The sequence below is a fragment of the Amphibalanus amphitrite genome, unplaced genomic scaffold (genome assembly GCF_019059575.1).
Source record: "Amphibalanus amphitrite isolate SeventyFive unplaced genomic scaffold, NRLGWU_Aamphi_draft 000029F_arrow, whole genome shotgun sequence".
Taxonomy (NCBI): domain Eukaryota; kingdom Metazoa; phylum Arthropoda; class Thecostraca; order Balanomorpha; family Balanidae; genus Amphibalanus; species Amphibalanus amphitrite.
Window position 1 is genome coordinate 65,884 of NW_024881525.1, and position 25,842 is coordinate 91,725.

Below are 25,842 nucleotides of genomic sequence, written 5' to 3' on the forward strand. Positions count from 1 at the left end.
AGCGATCACCCCCTTTTATCCCCGTAACAAACTCCCAGTTTTGTACGAAAGCGATGTATTGGCATCTTGACTAGACCCCATCCGCTTTCTCCATCCCGCATAGGCTCATTTACACATGACTTCATCACTCACATCATCATCAACTCATCAGACATTCAACAGTAGAAAATACATAACAGGTTATCGATATTTCGTGCGTTCGCGTTTTCGTTCGTTTGCAAGGGTTACCAGAACCAGAGATCTTCACTCAAGGGGCTTCTACTCGTAGCAGGCGGCGCTGAAACAGACATCTCGGGTGCTCTATGCGACAGCCAATCGCAAGTCTAGCCAAAGTCTGAGTACGAATAAGCCACACCTGCGCGACATGCGTCACTGGACACAGAACGGCGTCTAGTGCTATCAAATGACCAAAAATACGATCGGTATATCTCAGTAACGGCAGGTAACGTTGTGCACGATGAGCTGTCCCAGTGTGAGCTATACATTTAGCAGCGTAGCAACCACACCTGAGTCGCACGACTCCAGCAGTATCACCTTTGGCTCGTTTGAGTCCGTTTCTTTATCGCGCATGGCGTCCAGAGCAGACCTGCCGGCTGCCGCGCTCATTATACGCCACACAGCCTCTGACATCTGATCGGCAACCTCTACCTCCGCTCTGCCGGCTACACCTGGGTGATGTTACGTCGTTTGCGGCCCTGCACGTAAGAGAGCGCCGCGCAGCTCCTCTCGCCGTGCGTGGGCAGCATCTTCATCCCTGGCGGCAGCTCGGTGGGCGTCGTCTCACCGGGCGCCAGGTCGCCACTCGAGTGCGCGAGCCCTCCGGGCAGGCCGGGCCGCAGCGGCGAGTCGCGGTCGCTGGGCCATCCGGCGCCGGCCTCCGACAGGACGGCGGCGTGACGCGCCTCGCTGGAGATGGACGGGAACGAGTCGGACGGCTGTGAGCTGGCCACCGAGCGGCCGTCGTAGACCATGTCCTCGCCGTACGGCGTCTGGTAGCTGTTGTAGCGCGCGCGGCCGGAGCCGGCGCGACTGGCTGACAGGCCGCCGTAGCCGCTGTCGGGCGCCGGCGGCCGGCCGTCCGGCTGCTGCAGGATGTCCGAGGCCGTCCACATGACGGGCGTCTGTGAGACGGATCCGTCCGACGCCACCACTCCGGCCGGCCCCTTCTTGTCCACCTCGCTGGATATAGTCACGGGCGGCATGGAGGTTTTGTACGCGCCGCTGGCGTCTCCGTTCGCCCGCGGTCCGCCCGTCTCTCGGTCGGCCTTGCCGCCCCGCCGGCCCCTCCTGCAGCAGCAGCAGGCCAGTAGCAGGACCAGCACCAGCAGCGCGGCGCCGGCCGTGCTGGCCGCTACGATCAGCAGCGACTGACCGCGCAGCAGGGCGCGCGTCGGCGCCGGTGTGGCCGTGGTGGGCGCCGGAGGCGGCGGGGTGGTCGGCGGCGGCGGCACCACGAACGACACCACGTTGGACGGCGCGCCGCGGTTGCCGGCGGCGTCCCGGCCGCGCACGGCCAGGAAGAGCAGTTCGCCGTCGACGGTGTCGAGCCGGACGGTGGCCGAGCTCTGGGAGCCGGCCGGCTGCGGGCTGCTCCAGCCGCGCACCATAGAACCGCCGCTGAAGTCGCGCCGCAGGTGGTCCCGGTCCGTGGAGTACCGGGCGTCATATCGGAACACTGGGAAGAGATGAGAACTCGGTTATTCTTGCCACGAAGTATTAAATGAGAAAAAGAGATGACAGGTCAATGAAACTGGTGATGCTCACTGAACAATGCTGGGTTTTACTCTCTGAAAACATCATTGATGGGTGGCATTTACCGTTCGAACCAGTAAGCCTCTGCATACGGTCTGGTGAAGTATGTGACCTGACTGATGAAAACAATCAAGAACTGAATTAGTGAGGTAAATAGGGTGAACGTGCGACACACGCGCAGTGGCTAGCTCCCTCTCCTCTGGCTAGCTATTTTCCGCTTGTCCTGTCGTTACTCACCTCTGCCGTCGGACCGGTCAAAGTCGTCACCGGGTGCAGTCCAGCGCAGGGTGACCGTCCTCTCCTCCGGGTTGACCTCCGCCCGCAGGTCTGTGATCCGGCCCGGTGGGAACGGGTCGTCCCCGGACTGCGGCATGCCCGCCAGCCGCACCACGCCGGCGACCACGGCGCGCCGCAGCTCCGGCAGGGGTGCCGTGCGCACGCCGAGCACCACCGAGCCGCAGCAGGGCACGGTCCGGTCGCGACCGGTCACCACGCGCGCCCGAGAGCCGCCCGCCTCCACGTGGATGGTCAGCCGCCGGTCCGGGGTACGAGGCACGGAACCGAAGTCGGTGAAGTAGCGAGAGTAGACGCCGTCTCCGCTCTGAACGTCCGGTTCTGCCGAGCGGGAGCGAATGGGTTCATAACGAGGTCTGGCTCGAATAGAAGATCTCGGTCTTTGAGGTGTTAGGTCAATGAAATAACAGAACGGTACAGTTGTCATGTTTATAAACGCACTGTTTATAAACGTACGAAGACCAGCGACAAGGCTCTGGTTGCCGGTTGGGGTCTCCATGCTGACGGGCTCGTCTTAGCCCTTGGGGTGTCGCTACGGACGGTTTGTAGATGTCGCCTCTGCGGCTTTTGTCCCTTTGGCACTTGGGCCAGGCGAAATCACTCCGGAAGCTCTACTCATTTCTCAATTGCCTTTTCTCAGAGCTAGTAGTTCCGAATAGGGACAAGACCATATTGTGTCAGTCAGACCTACCTCCCAGTCCGTTGTCGAGCAGTTTGACTCGGACCCGCTGTCCGTCCGGCCGCGCCACCACGGCGTGAACCTCGGCGTTCAGAATGGCCGCGTCGCCCTTCATCAGCTGCCGGCACAAGGATTAATCAATAATAAAAAGTATTCGTTAGACATATTGATCCATCCTGCCTGGATGCGGAGCATTTAATCCCAAATGTGACTGTATCAGTTACTCTAGTTTGCTCTCTTTCTGCTCTATTTTATTACGATTGCGTCTCGTTGGTGCATCAAATCACACTTTACGGTCATTTGTATCTCCCTGTCACCCCGCCCCTCACTGGGTCACCCGGCAGCTCACCGACGCGTATATAATGAGCGGCGTGCGCGTAGCGTTCAGCACGTCCCCCGTGGCGGCGGCGTTTGTCCAGGCCTCCAGTCGCAGTTCGTCCTGCGGGCTCTGCGCCGGGTCGGCGTTCACCTGTACTACCACAGTGCCGCCGGCGGGCGCTGCGCTGTCCACCTCGTACGTCCAGAGACCGGGCTGTGGGCGGTGGGGGGCGCTGTGTCAGGGTGGCCGATGGCATGGTGACAGGCTGATACAGTGGGGACTTACGACGGGCAAGAGTCGGAGCTATTGGTGCTGGGTTATTCAGTTCAGCTGCGAGAGTGAGAGACTTATGGCTGAAACCGCTCGGAGATGGGACACATTTCCAGCGGCCTCAACAAGATGATGTGTCTCATAGATAAGATTTGGTTTATGTTTTGTCTATTTTGTTTTCTTCCCTCGGAATCGCTGGTGGAAATGACTTTCTGATGAGTTGTGTTGTGACGTCCACTGCCAATGATACGTCACTGAAGCGTTTTGGCGAAATGCCCGCCCAGCACTGTGTCGCGGAAGGCAGTGAAAGGATTTCTAGTTTCCTTGAAACATACGCATTCCACGCACGAGATAAACCACATTTTCCGCTTTCAGCGATAGCATTGAATTGCGTTTGCTCTATATGACTACCTCTCCTCTCTGAGTGAGGAAAGCGATAAGCCCTCCGAAAAATCATCAGCATCACGGAATGCCGCAGATCACTTTTCCTCAAGGCTCCAGTGATCTACCGCGCACTAGCAAATCAATCGACCACCTGCTACGAAAATAGCGTGCCCGCTAGTGCCCAGCGCACGTGCACGACGTACAACAACAATCCAGCATTCCGTCGCCGGCTACTAACCTCGTGTTCCACTCGGGCATACTGCAGGTGGTTCGTCGTATCCGTGTACGTGTACACGGGCTCCATCTCTCCCCCGGGTCTCTGCAATCTGACGTAGCCGATGTCGGTCTTCTGGCTGTACATCACCGCCAGCGTGGTGTTGCCCCCGACGGTGTCATCCAGCAGAAAGCTGCCGCGCACCTGCGGCCCGCCGCCGACAAACTCCTTGTCCTCGACTCGCACGGGCAGCCGGCGGCGCCGCGAGAGCCGGCGCAGCGCCAGCCGGTACGCCTCGCTCAGCTCGTGGAAGACGCCGATGCCGGTCAGCGCGCCGGCAGCCACGTCCGAGACGGAGAGCACGGCGCCACCGGTGGCGCGGGCCACCCGAGCGAGGCCGCGCGTCGGGTGCGGGTAGAACACCACCACCAAACGAGTCTGCCGGGAAGGAAACGGACGCGGAGTCAGAGGCTGCGTGATGTCATTCAACATCGGCGATGGGCGTTTCATGGTTTCGACGAATCCTGGCAAACATATTTTACTTGGGGACAGATGACATATCGTCTAGATCGTGACATTTTCTGCACAATATAGCGTATGAAGATGTAAATGTTACTGGCGTTCTGTGGCGACCGACTGACCTGTTTCTCGGTGAGTATCCGGATCATGTAGTGCACGTCCTCCCTGGATGGCGCCACGCTGCTGTCGTTGCCGTTGCCGGTCACCCAGAACAGGATGGCTCCGGCCGCCTCCTCACCGAGCGCGGTGAGCGCACCGTCCACCGCCTGGCGCCAGCTCTTCTGTTCCTCCGGGACGTCATCGGCGACGGGCGGCAGGTTCACCAGCTCGCCGCGGCCCATCAGCGACTCGGGCACCGCCGTCACCGGCCGGTCCGTCCGGTACGAGCCGCCAAAGTGGCCGATGCCCACCCGGGCGCCGGCCGGAGCGTCCCAGTTGACGAACTTGCGCACCGAGCTGCTGACCAAGTCCCAGCGGTGGCGGACGCGCATGGTCGCTGAGCTCTCCAGCAGGAAGAACAGCCGGTCGGGAGCGGCGCGGGCGGTGCGCACGGTGATCGGTGGAGCGGCTGGTCGGTGGCTCGGAGGGTTGGAGCCCAGACGGAAGTCCTCGTGCTGCTCCATCACCTCCCAGACGGAGCGCTCGCCGCAGAGCAGGTTGTGTCGGGTGGGCGCCGCCCGGTCGTGGGTACTGGAGTTGCAGAGATGGCCCGGCTGTAGAACGGAAGAGGAAGGGTCAAACTCTGAGAAATGGGGGTCACAGTAATGAGACAGGTCGGCGATGATTGCCGCATCGGTTCTGCTAACGAATTATGACGGGTGTTCGTGACACTGCAGGATTCGCCGAAACTCCGCTGAAGGATGGAGGGATCTTTGTGTCGCTGGCGAGGTCCGGGAGAAGCTGCAGCCGACAGCGTTGTGTTCGTGGTATCAACGATACAGGTGCATTGCTCTGTTCGTGACAAGTCTCAGCAAACATTCATATACGAAAAGAATGTTGGATTAAATGCAACAAGCTGCTGCTTGCAATTAAAGGGCAATTTGCAGTGCGGAAATTGCATTATCAACAAACACTATATTCGCTTTTGAATAATGGCCAATTAACCATCGTCCCCGTGACACTGGCCGGGTGTTTTCTCCTTCGGTCCGAAACGGCGAAATGAGATCATGCACGCTCTCCGATCGGCTGGCCTTGGCTCTGCAAAAGCCAGCCGGTGCTGGACGCTAGTGGCTACAGATTGGGCAGTAAAATCATGCCGCGGGAGAGCAGAAGAGGAAATGTTGCGCCGCGGGTAACTGCCCCTGCGCCAATTTTCCTGCTCTCGGCACCGGCCGTTCCCAGAAGGCGCTGAGTGATTTCTGCCGTTGACACACGGAGCCGATCCCAGGGACACGACGGCGGCCCGCAGCGCCCGGCGGCGTGCGCGTACGCTCCATTGTTCCACCAGCATTTTACCTCAGAGCCGATCAATATCGGCGGGTGGCCTGAGTGTGATATTTTACGCCAGTCCTTGTGAAATAAACATGACTTCCTGACTCCCCGTCAAGTGACTAATACTGGAAGCAAATCCGAACGCGTGATAACGATAGTAGGTGTGTCCGTTTGTTCAAAGATCGGAACCGAACTAATGTCGTAACTCGCCTGTCCTATTATGCCAATTATGGGAACCTTATAGGGTGTCAAATATCGGCTAGATAGATGTATGCTATGTCAGTATCGCAGAGGTGCAAATCATATGCGTTATTGTGTTATAGCGGCTCTGGTCTGTTCGAATTGGCCTTGATTTCTTATGCATTGCTTTGTAGTACGCTCTTGATGGCAATCTGAGCGGCGGACATACCTGTAGCAGAGCTGCGAGCGATAGGCATGCAGAATAAATGACCCCAAATAACCCGTTATTGGCATGTATGCATCATTATTCACCGTTTGGCTCACCGACCGGCCTGCGGCGCCCTGACTCAGACCGTCGCTCGCCCGGAGGAGGTCCCCGGCCATCAGCCCAGCCCCGACAAAGACGCGCCGTCACCGCCGAGCCTTACGCACCGCGTGCATGTGGATCACTGTGCGTCCCCGACCACTCTGATGTGGCGTAATGATGTACGATTTGTTACGATGATATGTCAAAAAGGACTTTCTGTTGGTCGCTTATGTTACGTTGTGCGTTAGAATAAAAGCGTAAATTGTTATTCAAGCGTAACGTTTCAAGTGTTTCATTTTTCAAACTTTCGGTGAAACCTGTCAGGGTAGCGTCCATAACGGCCGGCGTGCCTGCACGTGAAGTGTTCGTGACCGGCTCGTGATGTGACCGTGCGGCGCTGACATCACGGAGCGGTGACGGGTTCGTGACATACCTGTCCGGGCGGCAGCAGCGACAGCAGCGACGTGCTGCCGGTGACGTTAGCGGCCTCCTCGGCCGCCACGAACGTGCAGGTGTTAGAGCCCCGGTCGCACCCGGGCCTGTAATGTGACAGGGCCGCCGGTCAGTCGGGCTGGGAATACGAGGACGGGTTGTCTAGTGAAGGGGTGCCCGCAGCCAGGTGATAGGCGTGTCCTTAGTGGAAACCCATGAGTGGTCGCGTCAGCAAATGAACCCGATCAGGTGATGATTGTGGTCGAGTTCAGATGAAGACAAAGGGGAGGTGGTTTGGTTCGGCTGCTTGTCTGACATGACGCAGCGTCCGGGGTCTTGCAGCGGGCGCCCGTGCGGGGGCCGTGTCTGAGCCCCCGCGAGCAGGTGCTCGACATATGATCCGAGCGGCCGGGGCTCGGCCGACGCCCCGTCAGCGCAGGCTCAGCGCCGCTGGTCGGCCGGCGCCGCGCCAGTCTCACGAGTCAGCAGTCATGGCCGGGCCGAGCGGCGGGGCCGTGTGGGCCACCAATAATCATGATTAATCGCGGTGTACTGCGCGGCGGACATGAGCCGCGGCTGTGCGCGCGGTCGGCGCGGCGCTCCGAGACGCCAGCCATCGCGGGATGGCGAGCATTGTTCTCGACTTAGTGGGCTGGAACTCGTTACCTTGCCTCATTTGATACTTACAAATGATATAATATTCCGGTTCTTACGTTGATTGATATCGCTCATCAAAAGGGATCATAATTACAAGAACACTGCACTAGATAAAGACAGCATAGCGCAACACTATCGCTGGGTAATCCCACAAGAGTGGGGTGGGTCTCCTTTTTCATCAAAACGATATCACCATGTCTATCTGAGCCCGGGTATGCACAAGATCAGTCAGATGACGGAAAAGTGGCGATGGCTATTGGCTACACAGCCAACAGCACAGTGCTCTCTGGAGATCCTGTGGAACATGCTATGGACTGCCACAGGTCAGGTGGTACTCACGGAGTCACAGTGCCGCGGACGGAGCCTGTGGGCCTGTGGAGCAGACTGTGGGCTGCCACAGTTCAGTTCTATGGGTAGGTACTCACGGAGTCACAGTGCCGCGAACGGAGCCTGTGGAGCAGACTGTGGGCTGCCACAGGTCTCCCGTCTGACGATGGTAGGACGGGTACAGAGGGTCGCCGGCGAACCCCGTCTCCTCGAACACGCCCCAGCGGTAGCGGGCCCACTGCTGCACCACTCGAACCGCTGTGGACGGGAGGAGTACAAAACGAGACGTCAGCGGGTGCAGCAGACTCGTAGGAGAGAGGGGAACATCTCTGCAAGATTAAGCCAAATGAAGCGGTCGAAGCTTCTAAGCGTTAAATCGTAGCTCATTGCTCGGTTACGGCCTGCCGGCTTCAGAAGTAACCGTTTTCTATAAAGGCCGGCCATTAGCAGTCAATGCCACCACATTTATGAGCATTTATATCGAGTTACATTTATCATAAGTAGCATTGCCATTTACCTCTGTCGGTGACAGTTTCGTCCTCCGATGTGACAAAGGCGGCGTCCATTTGTACGAAGGCCCCCGGCTGACCACACTGTCCCGTCTGGTGGGTCCACGGCTCAGAGCCGTGCGCGGGGTGAGCCAGGCTGACCCGCAGGTCAGAGGTCAGGAAGCTCTCGGTCGGGGTCACCCGAGGACGGTCCCCTTCAGCGCAGCTGTCCGGCCACGAGTCGGGCAGTACCAGCGTGACGTCACCGAATGCAGCCCGCTGATTGGTCGCCGCGTACAGCTGGGCCGAGGCTTCAGTCATCAACGCCTGGACGGAAAGATAACACACGGTTACCGTCTTGTTCGGGCGTTGAATTCGGACGGAACGGGATGGGAGCTAACAAGACGCTAGGGGAGTGGGCAACTGCACACACACGGCATGGGGTGAGATCAGATCATCCATGGTGATATAGGCATGGGGGCAATTGTCAACTGATTGATTTGAGTCCAATTGGGACTGCCTCAAGATCGAACATTGAAACGTTCTCGCGGTGTTGTGTCGATGATCAGCGGTGATAGGTACTATTTTTTTCGCCGTTTCTCCGTCACTTCTGGTTTTCTGAGATTTCGAGTGAGCACATAAAGATTGAAGCATTTTAGGCCAATACCTAACGCTGGTCGGTGGTCGCTACACCGCGGTGCAGAAACGTGCACAGATGCAGGCCCCGCTAGGTGTTAATTCCCTTTTACCCACGGTACTGTTTCTGCAACCGAGTTCAGCTCTCTCATTTGCGCAAACGTTTATCAGTCGTTCAAACAGTTCCCAAGAGTTCGATCACTCTCATTTCCAAATGTACTCACATATTCACAGGTCGTGCGGAGTTCGGTCCTAAAAACGCCCCACCGCCACTGGCCAGTTATCGGCCTCGCCCGCTCCATTCCCGTTCCGGCCGGTCATTTACCATCAGTCGTATACCCAAATGAACGGTGAAAGGCCGGCGATCAATAACTACCTCCAGCTGAGGTGATGTATGCCGATCGCGCTCCCTGCGGTCGTCGTCTGATGAGCGTGGGAGTCCCGCCCGCCGCCGGCCGCCGTCTGTCCGATTCATCAGCGGTCGCCGACGATCGGTGATCCGAGTGACGGCCGCTGCGGCTCGTCTCAGCTCGTCAGGAGGCGTTACAATCGCCGCCCGAATCGCCGGAGATAGTGGCCCGAACAGTGACAGTGCACACCCAGCGGCCGGGTGCCGCTAATTGCGACGGCGCGCGGTGTGTACCTATCATGGAACCGCGCCTGGAACCGGTTCCAGCTGATAATACGTCATCAATCGAAGGTAGCCGCGGTCGCGCTCAATCACAGACCGCAATTGATTTAACATCGTTGTTCATGTTCGGCCTGTCGTGTCAGAGGAGATTCGATGCGGGTGGCTCCGCTGTCTCTTGCTGTCTCGGCCGGTGAGACTCGCGCGGGGCGCCACGGTGCGCAGTGCCACTGCATGGCGAAACAGCGTGAGACAAGTCTGTCCCAGAACTGGTGAGAGCGAGACTCCCACCACCGCGCCGGATGGCGGTGTGCGAACTGCATGAAGACGAATAAAAGAATGGTTATTTCTGAGGAAGAACATCGCCCTGACCTAGTGCAGTGAACAGTGCACTGCAAAGGCCCGGTTCAGTAATTTTCACCCTTACCATTTTAGCTCCATTGCAATTACCGACCATATCCAAGTTGCTGGGTCCTGAGATATGGATAAACGGCAAAATCGTGCTTTGAGGAAATATATGTCGGTCCCTAGACAATACCTATTCATGCTCTACTCTGTAAGCATGAGCCTCATACCATATTCGCAATTTGTATTAAATTGCAATGATCCTTTAAATGCTAGCATTGCAGTTTATTCATGACGGAAATTATCATACCAAACCAGCCCAAAGTAATGTCTGTAACAGCTAGCAATAGTTACGTTGGTTTATGAACAAACATCGGTGGACACCGCTGCATTCGCTAGCTCCGGCTCACCGAATTTATGCCCTTTTAATACGCCCCTGTTACAACGTCTAACTCATATTAACCACTATGTCTTCTACTGGCAATATCAAACCAGAACGGATACCCTGCGGGGCGAAGGAGGATAGAAAACGCTCCATAAACAGCAATCACGGCACATCTTGAGCCACATTGCACCAGGCTACATCCGCCGTGCGCCGCGGAGTGCCGGCCTCGCTCGGTGGTATTGTCGGGAAAGTGAGGCCGAAAACGGGCCGCAAACAGCCGCACGAGCCACCGGCGCGCACAGAGGTCACGTCGCCCCGGGCTGAGCGCGTGACCCCGTGTGACACGCCGGCGGCCGGCACGTGCGGCCCAGTTACCACCAGCGTCCGTCGGTGGCAGACGCGCTGGGAGAGGCAGCGAGGTGAAGGGCGCGAGCAGTAGACGGTATCAAGGACTGAGAAATACTAAACCGTTTATGGAGAGGCTGGGTCAATTATGATGAACTTTTGTTTCAAGCCTGGGACAAGCGGATGCATAAGTTTTCACCGAGTATAGGGTATGTATAATTACAAGTGGGTTTTAGTTCCTTTAGTTATGTTTTTGAAACACTAGCTCCTTTATAATCCAGCGACCCCTTTCACGGATGGCACTCGCCGCCGCCGCCGGACGACCGGTGGCAGCGGCGACCGTGACGCGTCACGGTGCTTCCAGTCACGACGTGGCGACGGCGAGAGAGCGCCGCGAATGCCGCACCGGCGCCGGGTAAAAAGCGGCGCGCGCCGGTCACTTCCTGCGGCGGAAACGCCGCACGGACCGCTGACGTGACGGAGCGGCACCAGGTCACGTGACACGTCGTGACGGCCGTCGTGACGTGACCATTGGTGTCAATCGGGCGCCGTATCAGCCCCATTCCAAAACGCCTAGCGTTTGACGCGAGACTGACGCTGTATAGTAGACCGGTTAAAATGCTTCATTTTAAATCTTGCCGTGCATACTCTGCAAGCAAATGCATCAATGTAGTTGGTCCAAGTTTCCGGGTGGCCCGCAGTTCTGCATCGGAAAGTGATTTCGTTAATTATTGGGCGCGACATGATTAATCACGTGGGCTGATGGAGTGTGTAATTAGCCGGTGACCGGCGCCGGAGAGGTAGATCTGCCGTGCGATGTGCACGGCTCGCCGAGCCCGGCCGCCCCGCGAGCGGAATGATTGGCACAGAATGACCTTCAATTAGACCGTGATCGGAAACAGGGCGATCGAAACGAGCCGAGACCCCGAGAGAGAGGGAGAGGGAGAGGAGGGAGCCAAATCAGCCGTGAACCGGCGCCGGAACACAATCGGGCCACTTAATCAGGCTCACGACCCGAGCCGGTATGCAACAGCTTAGAGATGACGTCACTGGAGCTGGTGACGTCACAGAGCGTGCTGACGTCACTGACGGATGGGCAGCGCTGCGTGTAGCCGGCGGAGAGTGCCCTGCGCCCCGCGGCTGACGGACCGGCGTGGGCGGGAAGATGGTCACGATCAGACCGGATCACGCCGCGCAACTGCACTGACCTGAGACTCCGGCTGACCTGCCTCGGTGCTAGACGGAAGGGATATCGCAATGCTGGAGTGTATTGCAATCCGCTTCGGTTACAGAAGGGAGAACCACAAGATGTAAACTTCACCGATTGTAGACGTTAAACGGAAGATCCGTGTACCTACCTATACCTAGGAGGAATACCTAGCCTGCCTCATTTTATGACGGGAGACCCGTTAAATGTGGAGCGTAGACTGTCTAACTGATCATGTCTGATTCGATTGTTTTCCAGCTGTTTGTCAACCACATTGTAGGCGTATCAAGGTGATCAAAGATCAAAACATTGGCCATCAACTTTCGCTCTAACGCATTGCCGATTGAATGCACGAAGCCGCGACAAACTCAAACTTGGTCGCTAGACCGAAACGCAGACGCAAAAAGCGCTAGTGACGATGAAAGTTGGAGATCCATTTCCGCGAAACGCTGCTGATTCGGGCCATCGCGCTGCGGTGATGTGCTGAATCGTCACATCGTGATGCGATGATACATTGAATCATGATGGAATCGTAAAGACGTTCCGGGCCGAGACGACGACACCGACTTCACTCTCTGTGATGACAGTGAGTCAGTCGGTGCTCGGAGAAATGGGCGCCGATCTCGCCGCTGTCTCTACCATCAGCTGCGGGAACTGGAGCGCAAAATGCTCCGTCACGACCCGGGAGGGGGGGGGGGTGCAGGGTCACGTCACGTCACGTCACGTCCGGTGAGGTCGAGCGGCACCGTCAGCGGCGGTAAGGCACCGGTCGCGCGAATACGGTCAGCACCAGCAACGCCAGAATGTTGCACGATGCACATGAGCATTTGATATTCAGCCTCATTCAATGAGCTGCTATTCCTTCGAAAGTAGACGTTGGTGTATGTGATACACATGAAAAGTGATCACAATCGAGCTATAACTTTCTCCTGCGGGCTATATGCGAACGCATTCGTTTCTCATGGATTTTCGCTTTTGGCTAGACATTTCATTTTTCTGAAGAAGTTTGTTTTCCGTGACTGTCTTTACCTCAAACTTTCGGAGGCGTGACTGCAAGAGCCAAAGCCTATTTCAGGGCCCTTTCAGACCTGAACGAAATCCCACGGCAGTTCGCTGCTACGGGCCCAATCTCGGCCGAGTTCGGGCCGGGTCAGACTGGGCGGGGACGCCGGAGACGGCGGTGTGGGCCCGGCGGGGCGGGACGGAAGCCGTCGCGGTCCCGCCGTCGCCCTCCCGGCCGCCTTCCCCGCGGCAGAGAGCGCCGCTCCCACGCCGTGTCACGCCGCAAAAACGGCGAACACGGCGCGCCGGAGACGAGCGGCGGCGGACGCGCGTGACCCAGCAGCCGGCAGGCTTTTTCGGCGGCCAAACACGACGGCCGAGGCAAACACCGGGCGGGGTGCCGCCGGTCGCCGCGCCGTGCGCGAGCTGTTTGAACGCCGGCCGAACGTGCACGCACCTCCGCTCGTACCGATCGGAAGGTGATGGTAAACACTGGGTGATTTGCTGCGTTGAGTGCAGGTTTTGTGTAGGTGGCAGGTGCCTACATTTATTTTGGAGATGCGACAAAAATGAGCATACGTACATTGTGGAAACATGCATTTTAAATGCACCCATGGCTTACTAGTGCACTGGTGATTTGTATAGTCAATAGTCAAGAGATTAGCAGGTCCAACGGGGCCATAACGGACTTTGTATTAAAAAGTTACGACCGGCTCATGCATTTAGAACTAAAAGAAAAAATGTCACTTTATCATAGCCTTAATACGTAAACGGTGCAGCGCGTGGGAACAGTACTCATAAGCCAGTGCATGCCCTGAGATTTGTTGTGCAAAATCTGCACGACCCACGACAAAGAACAGGTTACGCCTTTCTGCGACAGGACATGTCCCACAAAGCGTCCGAACATTTGCGACACAGAAACTGACTCACTGGTCTGTGTGGGAGCGATGTCTAGTAACGACACTACCGCCTCTTGTCTGTCCCGATACGCTGAAATCCCGATGAATAACACATCACGGATCGCTGCACACTCGCTGAGAGATTATCAGCGTCTCGATCTGATTGAGCCGGACATAGCTGGCGAGCGGCAGGAAGTCTGACCGGCGACTGTTCGGCCGAGCGCGGCTCGATCACAATTCATCTCAGTGTCATCGCGGCATGTTCCCCGACCACCGGTAAATGGAGCGGCATTCCGGCTCTGAGTGAGCATTAGACGGGTCCACGCTCAGGGTCGTCTCGCCGAGTAAATCATCGTGTCGACGATCGTTGTGGTGGTCCTCCTGCCCAGGTAAGCGATTGGCCGACATCAGCGGGGGCCCAGAAATGTCGGGGTCACGCCCTTTCGGAAGCGCCAGCAGGGCAGCGTGGCGTCCCCTTCTCCGAACGGCCGGCTCCCCTCCTCCGAACAACCCCCTCCCGTTCGTCCGTCGGGACCACGAAATCACTTTTCGGCGGCGGGCGGGTGTGGAAAAGGCAGCCATTAGGGCGGTATTAGCGCCCACGCCAGTCGCCGACAGGTGATTTTTACCCCGGTGCCGGCTGAGCGGCGCCCGGCCGACGGCGGAAGCCTGTTATTTGTCAGTCACGGCCGGCACCGGAACAAAAATGTCCGCGGCATGATTTCCCGGCCGGGTGACGTGAGAAGTGCCCGGCCGGCCTGCCACCTTACCTCTGTAATTTGCTCGCCTCGTAGGCCGATCTTGTGTCCACGACGGACTCGGACGTGATCGGGGCGAAACGTGCACCGTCACCGCGGCGGCCGCAAGCAGGTCAAACTGGATCAGATACGCCGCCTAATCGGACCGAATCCGAACTAACTGCGGCCGTTCCACGCTCCGATCGTGTGCATTGTTGGTGCCGAGTGTCTTTTGTTCCGGCCCGACCATGTGTGCACAAGAGACGAGGCAGTTGACGCTGCCGTCTGCGCAGGTCACGATGTTTTTCGGGGATGCGGATCTGCGCCGAACACGCCCCCTCCTCCCCTCCAACCGCCGCCGGGTCGTCGGGCCGTAGTGCGCACGGTCACCGTCAGATGCCGGGCCGATCGGCGGCCCGATACATCACCCCTGATTGCGGTCATGTCGGCCGGCCGGCGTGATAAGCGGCACGGCTAAATGCCGGGCGGGCCGCGGTAATGACGAGCGCAGGTCGCGCCGGCGCCCACTGCAGACGCCGGTGATTCGGCCCATCAGATAACAGACGTCCGAGAGCAGAGCGGAGCGGCGCAGCCGAGCGGCGCCGAGCGCGCACACCGCGCGCACGACCGACCGGCCGAGGGGCGAGGCGTGCGCTCACCGCCGCCGTCCAGTCATCGCCGGCCGACGGGCGACGACCGTCCGAGGGTCCCGAGACGTGACACCATCCGTGATCTTGACGTGCGGTCTGCGCAGCTGGACAGAGCCGTAACGGCACCGGCGACCGGCGAGTGTGACGGCGGCGACGCCCATCGGTGACTCGGAAGAGCGCGTCGCTGTCTGACGGACACTAATCGGACGCCGGGGCCACTGGAGCGGCGCTCGTACCGCCCCAAATGACTCGGAGGACCGCCGCATAGCTGGTCAGTCCAATCGGACCTCCATCTCCCGTTAGCGGACGGCACGCCGATCTGTCGATTTTGTCAGGACATGACTATCGTCTTCAGCCAGAAAAACGGTCCCAGGTTATATTTGGCTCATCAGAATGGTGACAAAATGAGCGAAAAGCAGCTTTCTCGCTCACCACAATCCAGTGTTTGATGCTTGGGTGATCAACTGCATAGCACGGACATCCTCATTTTGCTTTGAATAGCCCAAGCAATGTAAGCATGGCTGCCCAAGCAGGTGAATCAGGTCAGCTATGGAACCTCCGCTTTCGGCAGCAGCCGGACCGTCGCAACATGCACGCTGGAAGTGAACGGACAGTATCGATCGCCCTCGATACTGTCTGATCATTCCCATTACCCCGAACACTACAACAGATGTCTCCGCGTGGTCTCACGGCGTCGTATCGGCTTCCGCGATCTTCGTGAGAAAACACTGCGTCCTATGGCCGGGGCCTGCCGATTTTTAGCGCGCGGCTCACGCAGTCACAGCGGCTGAGTTTTTGCACCGTTTACGGGTGAAACGGTCACCACGGTCTCACCGTAGCGAGCCGTACCGCGGGAGAATTCCGGTGGCCACGTATGGCCTCGCCGCAGGAGTGAGAGACCGACGGAGTGCTGAACTGCGGTACCAGGCCGTCGGTCAGTTCACAGCTGATTAGAGCGAATTACAGGAAAAGGAGCGGCGGTTGCAGATACCTACGTGTGAAATGATTTGCTCTGACATTGAGCCCACTCGCTCGCACTAATTCTGAAACAACTTGGTTTGCAACACAGTGCGGTTCTATTGCGTTCATTAATTAGCGATATAGGCTTTTAGACAGGTGCTCGTGTGATCGTGTCACCAGTGATTTTGCTGAAGGTGGAAGTGATATAGACCACGATCTCAGATTTTAACATCGACATGCAAAATTTCCCAGCTGCTGTCAGCTACACCAGTCAACTGGACACGTTCCCTGTGAGACCGGGGCCCTGCGAGCCCCGCATGCACCTGGCATGGGACCGGGCGACCTCACGACCAGCGCAGGCCTTTGTTGCGATCGGCAGCGAGCGTTTCTCACCGTTGCGGCGCGACGTGTGAGGTGACCGATCGGGGCACTGTGCGGCGACTCTGGGAACCGGCCGCCGGGACCGGCACGAACGGTCGCTCCACGGCCGGCCGCCGGCGACACGGCAAAAAATGGCCGTGCCACTCTCACACACAGAGAGAGACGGTGGGAAGGATGAGCTCCCGAGCAACGCAACCGGAATCGAGGGCGCACTTTTGTGCAACAGGAGTTAACTGGATAACTTGCATAACAAATTACGTACATTAGGTATCTGTGACTTTGGTTGTACTTGTAATATATTTTTAATAGACGACTGGTAACTAGTGATGTCAATTTCAGAAAACGTATGTCCAAAGTCCGTCCAATGTCCAATGCTTACGTCGATTGTCCGTCCAAAAATGTCCAAGCCAGCCATTTGTCCAAGGATGTCCGACACCTACGCAATAGTTTACACTCAACACTGTTATTTAATTTCTTTTCATGTACCGTTACAAGCTCAAAAGTGTTAACCATATCGAAAGCTGAGCTTTCTAATAGCCAATCAATGTTAAACACGACTACTTTTTAAAAATGTTGAGGTGTAGCAAGCAATTGTCCAAAGTTGTCCAAAGCCTGCTGCCATTGTCCAACCGAATTCCGAATTGGACATTGGACAAAATCGGAATTCCGAAGATTCAAGTTCCGATTGACACCACTACTGGTAACCCCATTTAAGCCTTAAGGATTAACCAAAAGACAATAGTTAGTTATCACTAATCAGTGAACAGCCGATTGATATGATCGGTGCCTAAGTACACGGTACAACCGCTAAATGTCTGCAGATAAATCGAGTAACTCTAAACTCGTGACATGAGAATGGCCTACAAAACTGATTCACATCAAACAAATGTGAAGTGACAGGGACCTTCCCCGTGTACTTAACTTGCTCATCCCTAGGTATAGGTTTGATATTTAGAGAATGCGGAAGCTACAAAATCATGTGACCTGACCATAATAAAAGCAATAGGTAAGCTTCTGATAAGTGCCAGTCCAAACACACGGGGTCCTTCCAAGCCTTAGCTCCTTATTCTCATACCTATAGGCTATAGCTACAATGAGATATTACAAAACATAGGTATTATCTATTGTAAGTCATTGCACGATACGTTGAGAGCCAACCCAAACTTCGATGTAGATACAAGTAAGTGTGCTCTGGTCAAAGGGCCAAAGTGGGCCAAATTATATAAAATGCGAAACTGACTTATTTATCTTGACGGGAGTAAGCCACATCCCCAAACAAGTTCACGATCCTTATCTCTTCAGCATCTAGAGCAAAACGACACCGACCAACAAGCGTGCACAATGCACAGTTTCGCAACAGGCCCCGCGCCACCGGAACCCGGCAGGTTATCTGTCCGGTCCAGCGGTGGTGAGTCGCGTCACACGCCGTCCACGACGCGGCCGCGGCGCGTCTGTCCGCCTGTCGTCGCTGACATACGACTGTCGTTCGTTCCGTGTACCTTCCCAGTGGCAGCTGGCCCCGCCCCACTCCTGCTCCCGTTCCCCGCTCGTTCAGGCGCCCCGCCCCGTCTCTCGGTCCCTCTCTCACCCCTCATCGCGTCCCTCCCGAGCCGCGGGCCATCCGGCGCCTGTCACTCGCTGACTCCGTGCTCAACCACGCCCTCTCCGGATCCCACCGCGCCCTCCACGGCCGTGATTCGCGGCTGCCACTCTTGAGTCATTCCCTGTGAGCGTGCCCCCGGAGTTTTGCCCTTCCCTCACTCTCTCCCTTACACGGCTGTCACTCCAGCGTCCGAGACCGCGTTTTCTCTCGGTTGCCTCGCCCCTGCTCCGCTTCATTTCATACTCCTCACTCACCACGCTTTTTCTTGGCGTTTTCCAAAGTCCTTCGGGGTACGTCTCATCAGTTTTCCATACCGTCATATTTACTCCGCCTTACACGGTTATCGTCTAACTCAGGCATGACCACGCTCGCGAGGTGCCTCTCTCCTACGCCCACCGCGCCCCACGTCTCTCCTAAGCGCCTCTGCCATCTCCGCCTTGCTATGCTATCATCCGGCGGCGCTCTGCAGCCGTCACCCCGCCCCTCCCCTCCCCTGTGCGTCGTGACGGGCGCTGCAGGCCGCTCACTATAGAGCCGCTGCAGACGGAGAGACGCAAGCACCGAGCGCTCTCTGACCGTGATCAGGCAGATCGCGATCTGTTCGAGCGTCAGCGGCACCGGCGATCATTCCCAGGCGGGCAGCGCGCCGGACGACGGCCACTCAGTTCCTGTGGGAAACGCGCGCCGGTTCTGCAATTACTGCGGCGGCGGCGGCCGGACACGGCGGCCACAAGGACGGTCATAGCACGGCGGCGCCGGCGGGCCCGCGCCCGGCCTCGGCCGGCCCGGCGGGGGGCGCCCGCCGCCCCGATGGGAATTAGAAACGGGTGCGGAAAATGAATGGCCCATTTCGAAAACGAGGTCGGTGACTTTACACAATGCACATTCCCAGCGTCAACTAGCCGCATCAGCAAACAGATGCCAGATAGACGGAAGATAAAACGCTCGGTTAAAACGGCTAAATGGAAGGCTGTTGGCGGGCGTAGATATACTGCCAGATGATTGGCGGAACGGGGAGGGGAGCGGACGGCGCGGTGCAACGCTCTCGAGGGCTCACAAACAGGGTCACCTGGACTGCAGAAGTGTTATCTGCAGGGCAAAGAAGCTCTGCGGAGGTAGATATGCATATCGCATAGGTAAATGGTTATTATAAGTCCATTTTTCACCGTCCGCCATTGCGAATCATCGCATTTAATTCACGTTTTGTAGACGACTCCCCGCTACAGCGTGGGGTTACCCAGAGCATGCATTAAGTAATGATATAACGATTGTACGATTGATTGTAGCAGCGGATCAATTACAATCTAAGGGATTAACGATGCCGAACACGACATGCGAAACAATGGTTATGGGCTGTGCCCATTCAGGGTTACAATCACAATCTATTTTTGTGAGTGGCGATTAAACGCATCATAAATTCTAGTCCACGGTAGCCGACACGCATCAATGATACTCAAGTGTTTTAATGCCCCTGTGAATATAATAAGTCAAGTTTAGGAATTACGAGTTAGGTTTAATCGCTTAGTATTGACAATAAAAACACTTCTAGATACCTCACACATGCCTGAGAGTAGTACCTATCTATTAAAAAGTAAGGTACCTACTGCAAATCAAACGTATCAAATCAATTCGATGGTGTGTTCAGGCTACCTTCCACGAGTAAGTATCTTTTCGCCGTTTGCATTCTTCCCCACACATATTTCATGCAATCCAGCTTTTTAAATACTGCAACGGACAACAAAGGAAATCAGCGTTTCAGTTAAAGGACGCAATTGACTGTGGGAACTTTTTTTTTAAACACCTCGGCCAGGAGCGCTCACTGCTCGGCGGAGCGCGGATGCCGTAAGTTGCGCTGCCGTAGCGCGGATGCCGTAAGTTGCGCTGCCGTGGCCCGGGGCCGGCTGCGGGGAGCCCGCCGGCGTCCGGCGGGCCGGACAAAGCCGGCTCGTTACCGGCCAGAACATGGGACGGGCTGCGGCGATGATATCGCGCCGCCCCTCAATGACCGGTAATCACACTGCGTACCGGGCCGGCCGACCGCCGTACACGCCGCGCAGACGGTGCGGCGCCCCCGGCACAGCGAGGATAAGAACCGTGTAAACGCCGAAACGGCCGCCCGGCAACGGCGACGGTGTTTTCTGCACTGCAACCGGGCAGTAATGCGGTGTGTTTTGTGGCGGCGTTCGTGAACGAACCTCAGGGCTAGAAACAATGGGATGGGAATATTAGCATTTCGGGGTAAGACGCCCGGTGTGACCACATGTCTGGTGATTTCCATGGGAGCTCTGAAAACGGGTTCCACCGACCCAAAACGTGCGAAATATGATTCCGCGCAACCTACTGAAGGTCATACGCGTCAACAAAAACATCGCAAATCACTATACTTGGAATGCACACGCCGTTTGTGCCCTGTTTTCCATAAAACACACTGCTCGCGCAGGCCCATATTCTCTCTCAGAAATACCACACCATTGATCACCGATAGACAGAAACGTACAATTACACGCGATCCAAGTAGCAATTACCACACCATTTTACGGTCCAGTACAAGCCATGCGTTCTCCCAAACCTACCGCAGTAAAGCCCGTCGAATACAATCCTCTGAAGGTCGGGATGAGCCCCCGGCCACTGAGGACCTGTCCCCGTGTGGCAGCGGCACAGAGCGCCGGCTGTCCCGGCCGGATTAAATCGTCCTCCAGCGCCGGCTCGGGGGGCCGCGTGTCACCCGCCTGAATAGGTGCCAGAGGACCGGCCTGTCCCAATTCATCTCTGCGGCCTAGGAGCAGACATCGCCTCCGAGACACCGTGTCCGCGAGACATGCTCCATGAGACACCAGCCGCCGAGACGTGCTCTATGAGATGATGCTCGCTGGATTCCAAGGACTGCGCTGTCGCTATGCACAAGATTAATGTACGCAGAGCGCAGAGAGGTGACGGTGAAACACTGACATAGCATAAATCACTGGACAGTTTTCACCTGCAGTTCTTGACACCAAAGTTTGCAAAAGTTTGAGCGAGAGCAAAGGCTCTGAAAGGGGATCGCCGATGAACACGCGAGATTGCGGGGCAGCCGGTTTTGCAGTGCGTTTCAGTCGGCACCCGTAACACACGTATAGGTTATTATCGCACCATGCATCCTTGAAGATACTTCAGTTCGCTGTATTAACCATATGAGAGAATAATTAATATCTAACGAAAAGGTAGCTTGTCTTGAACCGGCAAGTGGTGGTACCTATGCAGAGACTTTGGAATGCCAGAATGGCAAAACATTTCAATTATGTCATACGTGACAGGTAATATGACGACTGACAGAGATATTAGACGTCAAAATTATGCAAATATTTAACCCTCGCCCTGGCAGGGCATTTTTCATAACACGGCCTGGCAGGGGGGGGGGTCGATGCGACCCCCCCCCCCTCGCGATTGGCTCCTATGGCACCTAGAAACACCAAATTTGGTAGGTAGGTGGGACCCCTGGAGTTCTCGCCCCTGTGCAAATTTGGTTGCTCTAGGTGAATATTTAGGGGGGTTTTGGGGGGTATAAATGTAAAAATTTCGCGAAAAACAGGTCAAAGGTTTTTCGCTTATAACTTTTGATCTAATTAAGATAGAGCAAAAAGAAAAGCACCAGTGAACTCAGCACGTCAAGGCGTGTCGAATGATATACTTTTTAGCTTGCTTAAGTGTACTTAAAGTTTTTCTTAAATTTTAAGTAAACTTAAATTTATAAATTAAGTTCAAGTTAACCAAATTGCATCATATCGCATATCATTCGATTCGGCTGATCACCAGAAACACAATGATACCTACCATTTTTTAAGCTCTAGCGTCATTATGTGCCAAGTTATTGGCAAAAACGTCATTTGACCTCAGTTGACCTCATTTGACCTGACCCATGGATAAGTACACCAAACAAAGAAGCACCAAGTGATCTGCTGTTAAGTACTGTGGTTTCAAAGCAAAAAAGTGATAGAACGAAGCGGATATCTCCAGTATTTTCCGAATTTAGTATTTTCCCATAGGCTTAACATTACGACGTAATGACCTCTAACTGACCTCAGGTCAGTGACCTCAAAAAACCCGAACTATATGTTATACAACTCGGTGAACTTAGCACATCCTGAAACGTTGAAGGAAATCAGTGCAAAACTGTGAGTTGGACAGGTGCAAAAAGAAAATTGAAATTTGACCATGACCTTGTACCGGTTTTTCTGACCTGGTGACCTGACCCAAGGTCACCCGGACCTGAAATTTTCAGGTTATATGTAAAAAGGTTGCCCCATAGGCTGTGCCAAATTTGGCGGCGCTGCGCGCCGCCGTTTTTACGCTATCTTCGAAAAACCTTATGGGGGGTCGCATCGACCCCCCCCCCCTGCCAGGGCGAGGGTTAACTGATTCAACCTACAACATTCTTTGTTTCTGGCCCAGCTGAATCTTCCTTTAATTTAACATGGACCAATGATGATCCGGATTATAATGAATCGGGAATCCCAATAGGTAAACGTGACGTGATTTGTGATTTTCGGGCGCCCGGGCTTCGAGGTCATCGGCGCTCCGAATAAGTGTCCCAAGTGTCCCGACAAAATAATTGTTTATTATCTAAGCTAACTTTGTGGTCTAAGAGAGTTTATTTCCGTTTCAGTCGTACATATATACAAACGAAATAATAATCACCCCAGTGATCGGACAAGACTTTTGCTTACATTTTAACCAACAAATAATACAGCGACTTATGAAACAGCTTCCACGTTACAGTTCTGCGATAAGACGGAGAAATAATGACCGGCAAGCGCACCAGACTCAATTAAATCTTTTACAGCGCTCCTCTCGTACAAACTGCAATGAGGTGAAATGTGTACAAACCCCCGTGCTTTTAAAACGGTTTTGGCCCAAACATCGAAAAGAGGTCTGAGGCAAATTCGGCGACGAATAATATGAAAGCGAATCGGCGGCAAAAAAGTGTGATTAAATGAACGGGTATAATGCTATCGAGAGATTATGCATGCTGCAGAATAAAAGCAACTCAAGTTCCACTGTAATCTTCATCAGGAATAATGCTGCGCTAAATAATGTAATGTAAAATAATGTAATGTAAATAATGTAATTATTTGCATTATTTATATAGGTACTGCACTTTGGTCCGTCGGCCAACCGCCAATGCATGGCGGTTACTGGTTTGTTTATTGGGCTTTGTAGCGTACCGACTGTTAGGTACTGGTGCATAATTCAATACCGATAGTTCTGTCCATAAATTTTGAATGATGTCAATAATAATATACATAATTATCCGACAGATCAACACTTAACAGGGGTAATCTATAATTTATAATATATGCTGATTGAAACTATCACAGCCGTCAGCAGCCTGCATGCCTCTATTGTTCAGCTGTCATTCATCGGCCTCATAAGCGATACGGTTTACAAAAGGTAACATTCTGATCTCAGATTTATCCACCGAGGCGCCGTTTACCTTGACTCAACGCCAGAGCACGCGAGCGATTCGGCTCAACCGTGAGCTCGCTCAGAGCCGTGAGCTGTCCAACCCCGATCAATACCAGCCAGTCACCCGTCACTCGGAGCGGTTGCCCGAGAGTGACGGCAGCGCGGTGTCAGACACACCGACAGACACGCACGTGCGGCTCGGCGGAATTTCGGCGCCCAAATGTTCCGCTCCAATGGACCCGTGATGCGGTTAACTTCATTGTATGGGAGAGGCGTTGACAGGAACAATCTCATGCTGAGTTGGTGCCCCGTGCCGAAAAAAAGACGGCTCTTTCGTCAATCAAGACGTACGGGCAAACAGAAGCAGAGCTTGATAAACGACCGCGCTCATGCAAAAAGCAAACTGCGGAGTGAAGCTTCCGAAGGAGTGTAGGTAATAAGTAATAACACCATGAAAGGGTATAATGGGACACATACCTGCACACCATCGATGATCTCTCGACAACGATGAGCCTCCAGCCTGTCGTCGATGCCGATGACCAGCCCTTTGTACACATTGTCCACCAGCCTGACGTCCGCTGCTGCGGAGACGGATAACACCGCCGCCAGCAGCGGCACCAGCAGCGGCACCATCGCCAGTCCTGTGGACGTTGCCGCCAGCCGTGTCCCCCGCGCCGCACTGTCTCTGCACTGTCTGCTCTGAGAGTCACCGGCGGATGGTTGTCACCATGGCGACTGGATAAAACGAGACGTCACCCGCCGAACGTCGAATGCGACGGAGGGCGTCGGAGGCGACGAGTTTCTCGATGTTATTGCCGATACTTTGTCACACGCTGCGCGAGTATCGATGGCAACAGGTCTCAAAGTCACGGAGTTTTCAGCCGGAACCCAACGCCAATCTTGCACCACTTTTTGGAAGTTGACACTTGTGTGATGTAAAACAAACTTTCGAGTCCCTTTGATAGGCACTGTTGGTACTTGGTAGATTCACCAGCTTGTTCGGTAACAGAGTTCGTCGGTAACAAGTCCCGCCAACTCGAGTGCTGTCGGTCCCGTTGGGCTCGTGTCCACCACTGCTCGAGCACTCGTGACCTTTCGATCGTGGCAGAGGCGGTGCGGCGCGGTCCGTGACAACCCCACGTCCACCCGTCAGCCGTTCAGAGGCGGCACTGGCCCACCTCGTGTCTCTCAGCCCTCGGTGCGGAGCGGCGCGGCGGCACCTGAGCCCGCCGAGGACCGGCCGGGAGACGGCGCCACCTGCCCCAGGCCCCCAGCGCGCGGCCGCGCAGCGCCGGCAGGTGCTGAGTCGGCCCGTGGCCTCTGAAATGCCTCGGGGCCGTTTCTGCTGACCCAGCAGCGGCGGGAGCTGGGTAGGGAGGATCGTGTGTCGGGGAATGTCTACCTTTTGGATAACTGACCACTTGGACTGGGATAGATTAGGCAAAAGTGGACCCAGAAATACTGCCACAGGAGCAGGGGGGGGGGGGGGTTAGTATGAATTCCAAAAAATGTCTCAAATTAAAAAAAAACTTTGGGCTTTGGTTCCTTATGTACTGTTGTGTAAGAACGAAACTTGCTCTTTGATAAGTTCTGAAGTTTTCATCTAAAGGAAAAAAACTACAAATTGTCATCGCGGGAGAGCTGGGGCGCAACGCTGAGGATGGGAGTGTTTCTACTTTCCTCCTAACACTTACTGAATCCGCTTCCAGTAAACATGCCGACGTCGGCCCGACGTCGGTCCAACCTCGGCAGTCGGCACTACGTCGGCTGGATGTCGGGTATGCCCGCATGTTCCGACGTCGGGGCGACGTCGGACGGACATCGGCCGCTGTTTTGACCGTTAAAATAATATAAAATGCGTGTTTCATGTTTCATAAAGAGCTTCTGTATTCAAAATATCCCCAGGAAACTCAAATCTTCCTCTTTGCTTTGCTTTTGGCGCGTTGTCCCAGTAAACATGCCGACGTCGGCGACTGGGGGGCTCGAATCCCGCCGCCGGTTGATATTTTTGGTGCGTTGTCCCAATAAACATGCCGACGTCGGCCCCGTCGGTCCAACGACAAACGATCTCGTCAACCTCGGCAGACGACCTCGGCCCGACGTCGGCGTGGACTTCGGCTGGACGTCGGTACATGCGGGCGTACCCGACGTCCAGCCGATGTCGGGCCGAGGTTGAACCGACTTCGGGCCGACGTCGGGCCGAGCCTCGGCCCGACGTCGGGCCGACGTCGGCATGTTTACTGGGTTGCGGATTTAGGAGAGGTCATTTTGGTCATAAGACGGAAGAAAGGACCTGCAGAGACAGAGTTTTAAAAGAGCACTTTCAGAAGTGCCCAGGCTATAACATACACAAAGGTCCCGTCATTTTT

The 25,842-nt window shown here is 55.5% G+C and overlaps 1 protein-coding gene across 1 annotated transcript; it reads right to left on the reverse strand.

Annotated features, from left to right (window-relative positions):
* Positions 1-38: 38 nt before the first annotated feature.
* Positions 39-24,651, reverse strand: LOC122365934 (calcium-activated chloride channel regulator 4A-like). The gene is made up of 10 exons (XM_043337593.1): positions 23,951-24,651; positions 8,283-8,580; positions 7,864-8,023; positions 6,783-6,888; positions 4,554-5,144; positions 3,937-4,350; positions 3,075-3,257; positions 2,738-2,843; positions 1,990-2,367; positions 39-1,675 (listed from the first exon to the last, which is right to left on the reverse strand). Exons 1-10 carry the CDS (start codon positions 24,104-24,106, stop codon positions 663-665), a joined length of 3,405 nt encoding a protein of 1,134 aa, XP_043193528.1. The 5' UTR covers positions 24,107-24,651; the 3' UTR covers positions 39-662.
* Positions 24,652-25,842: the final 1,191 nt, after the last annotated feature.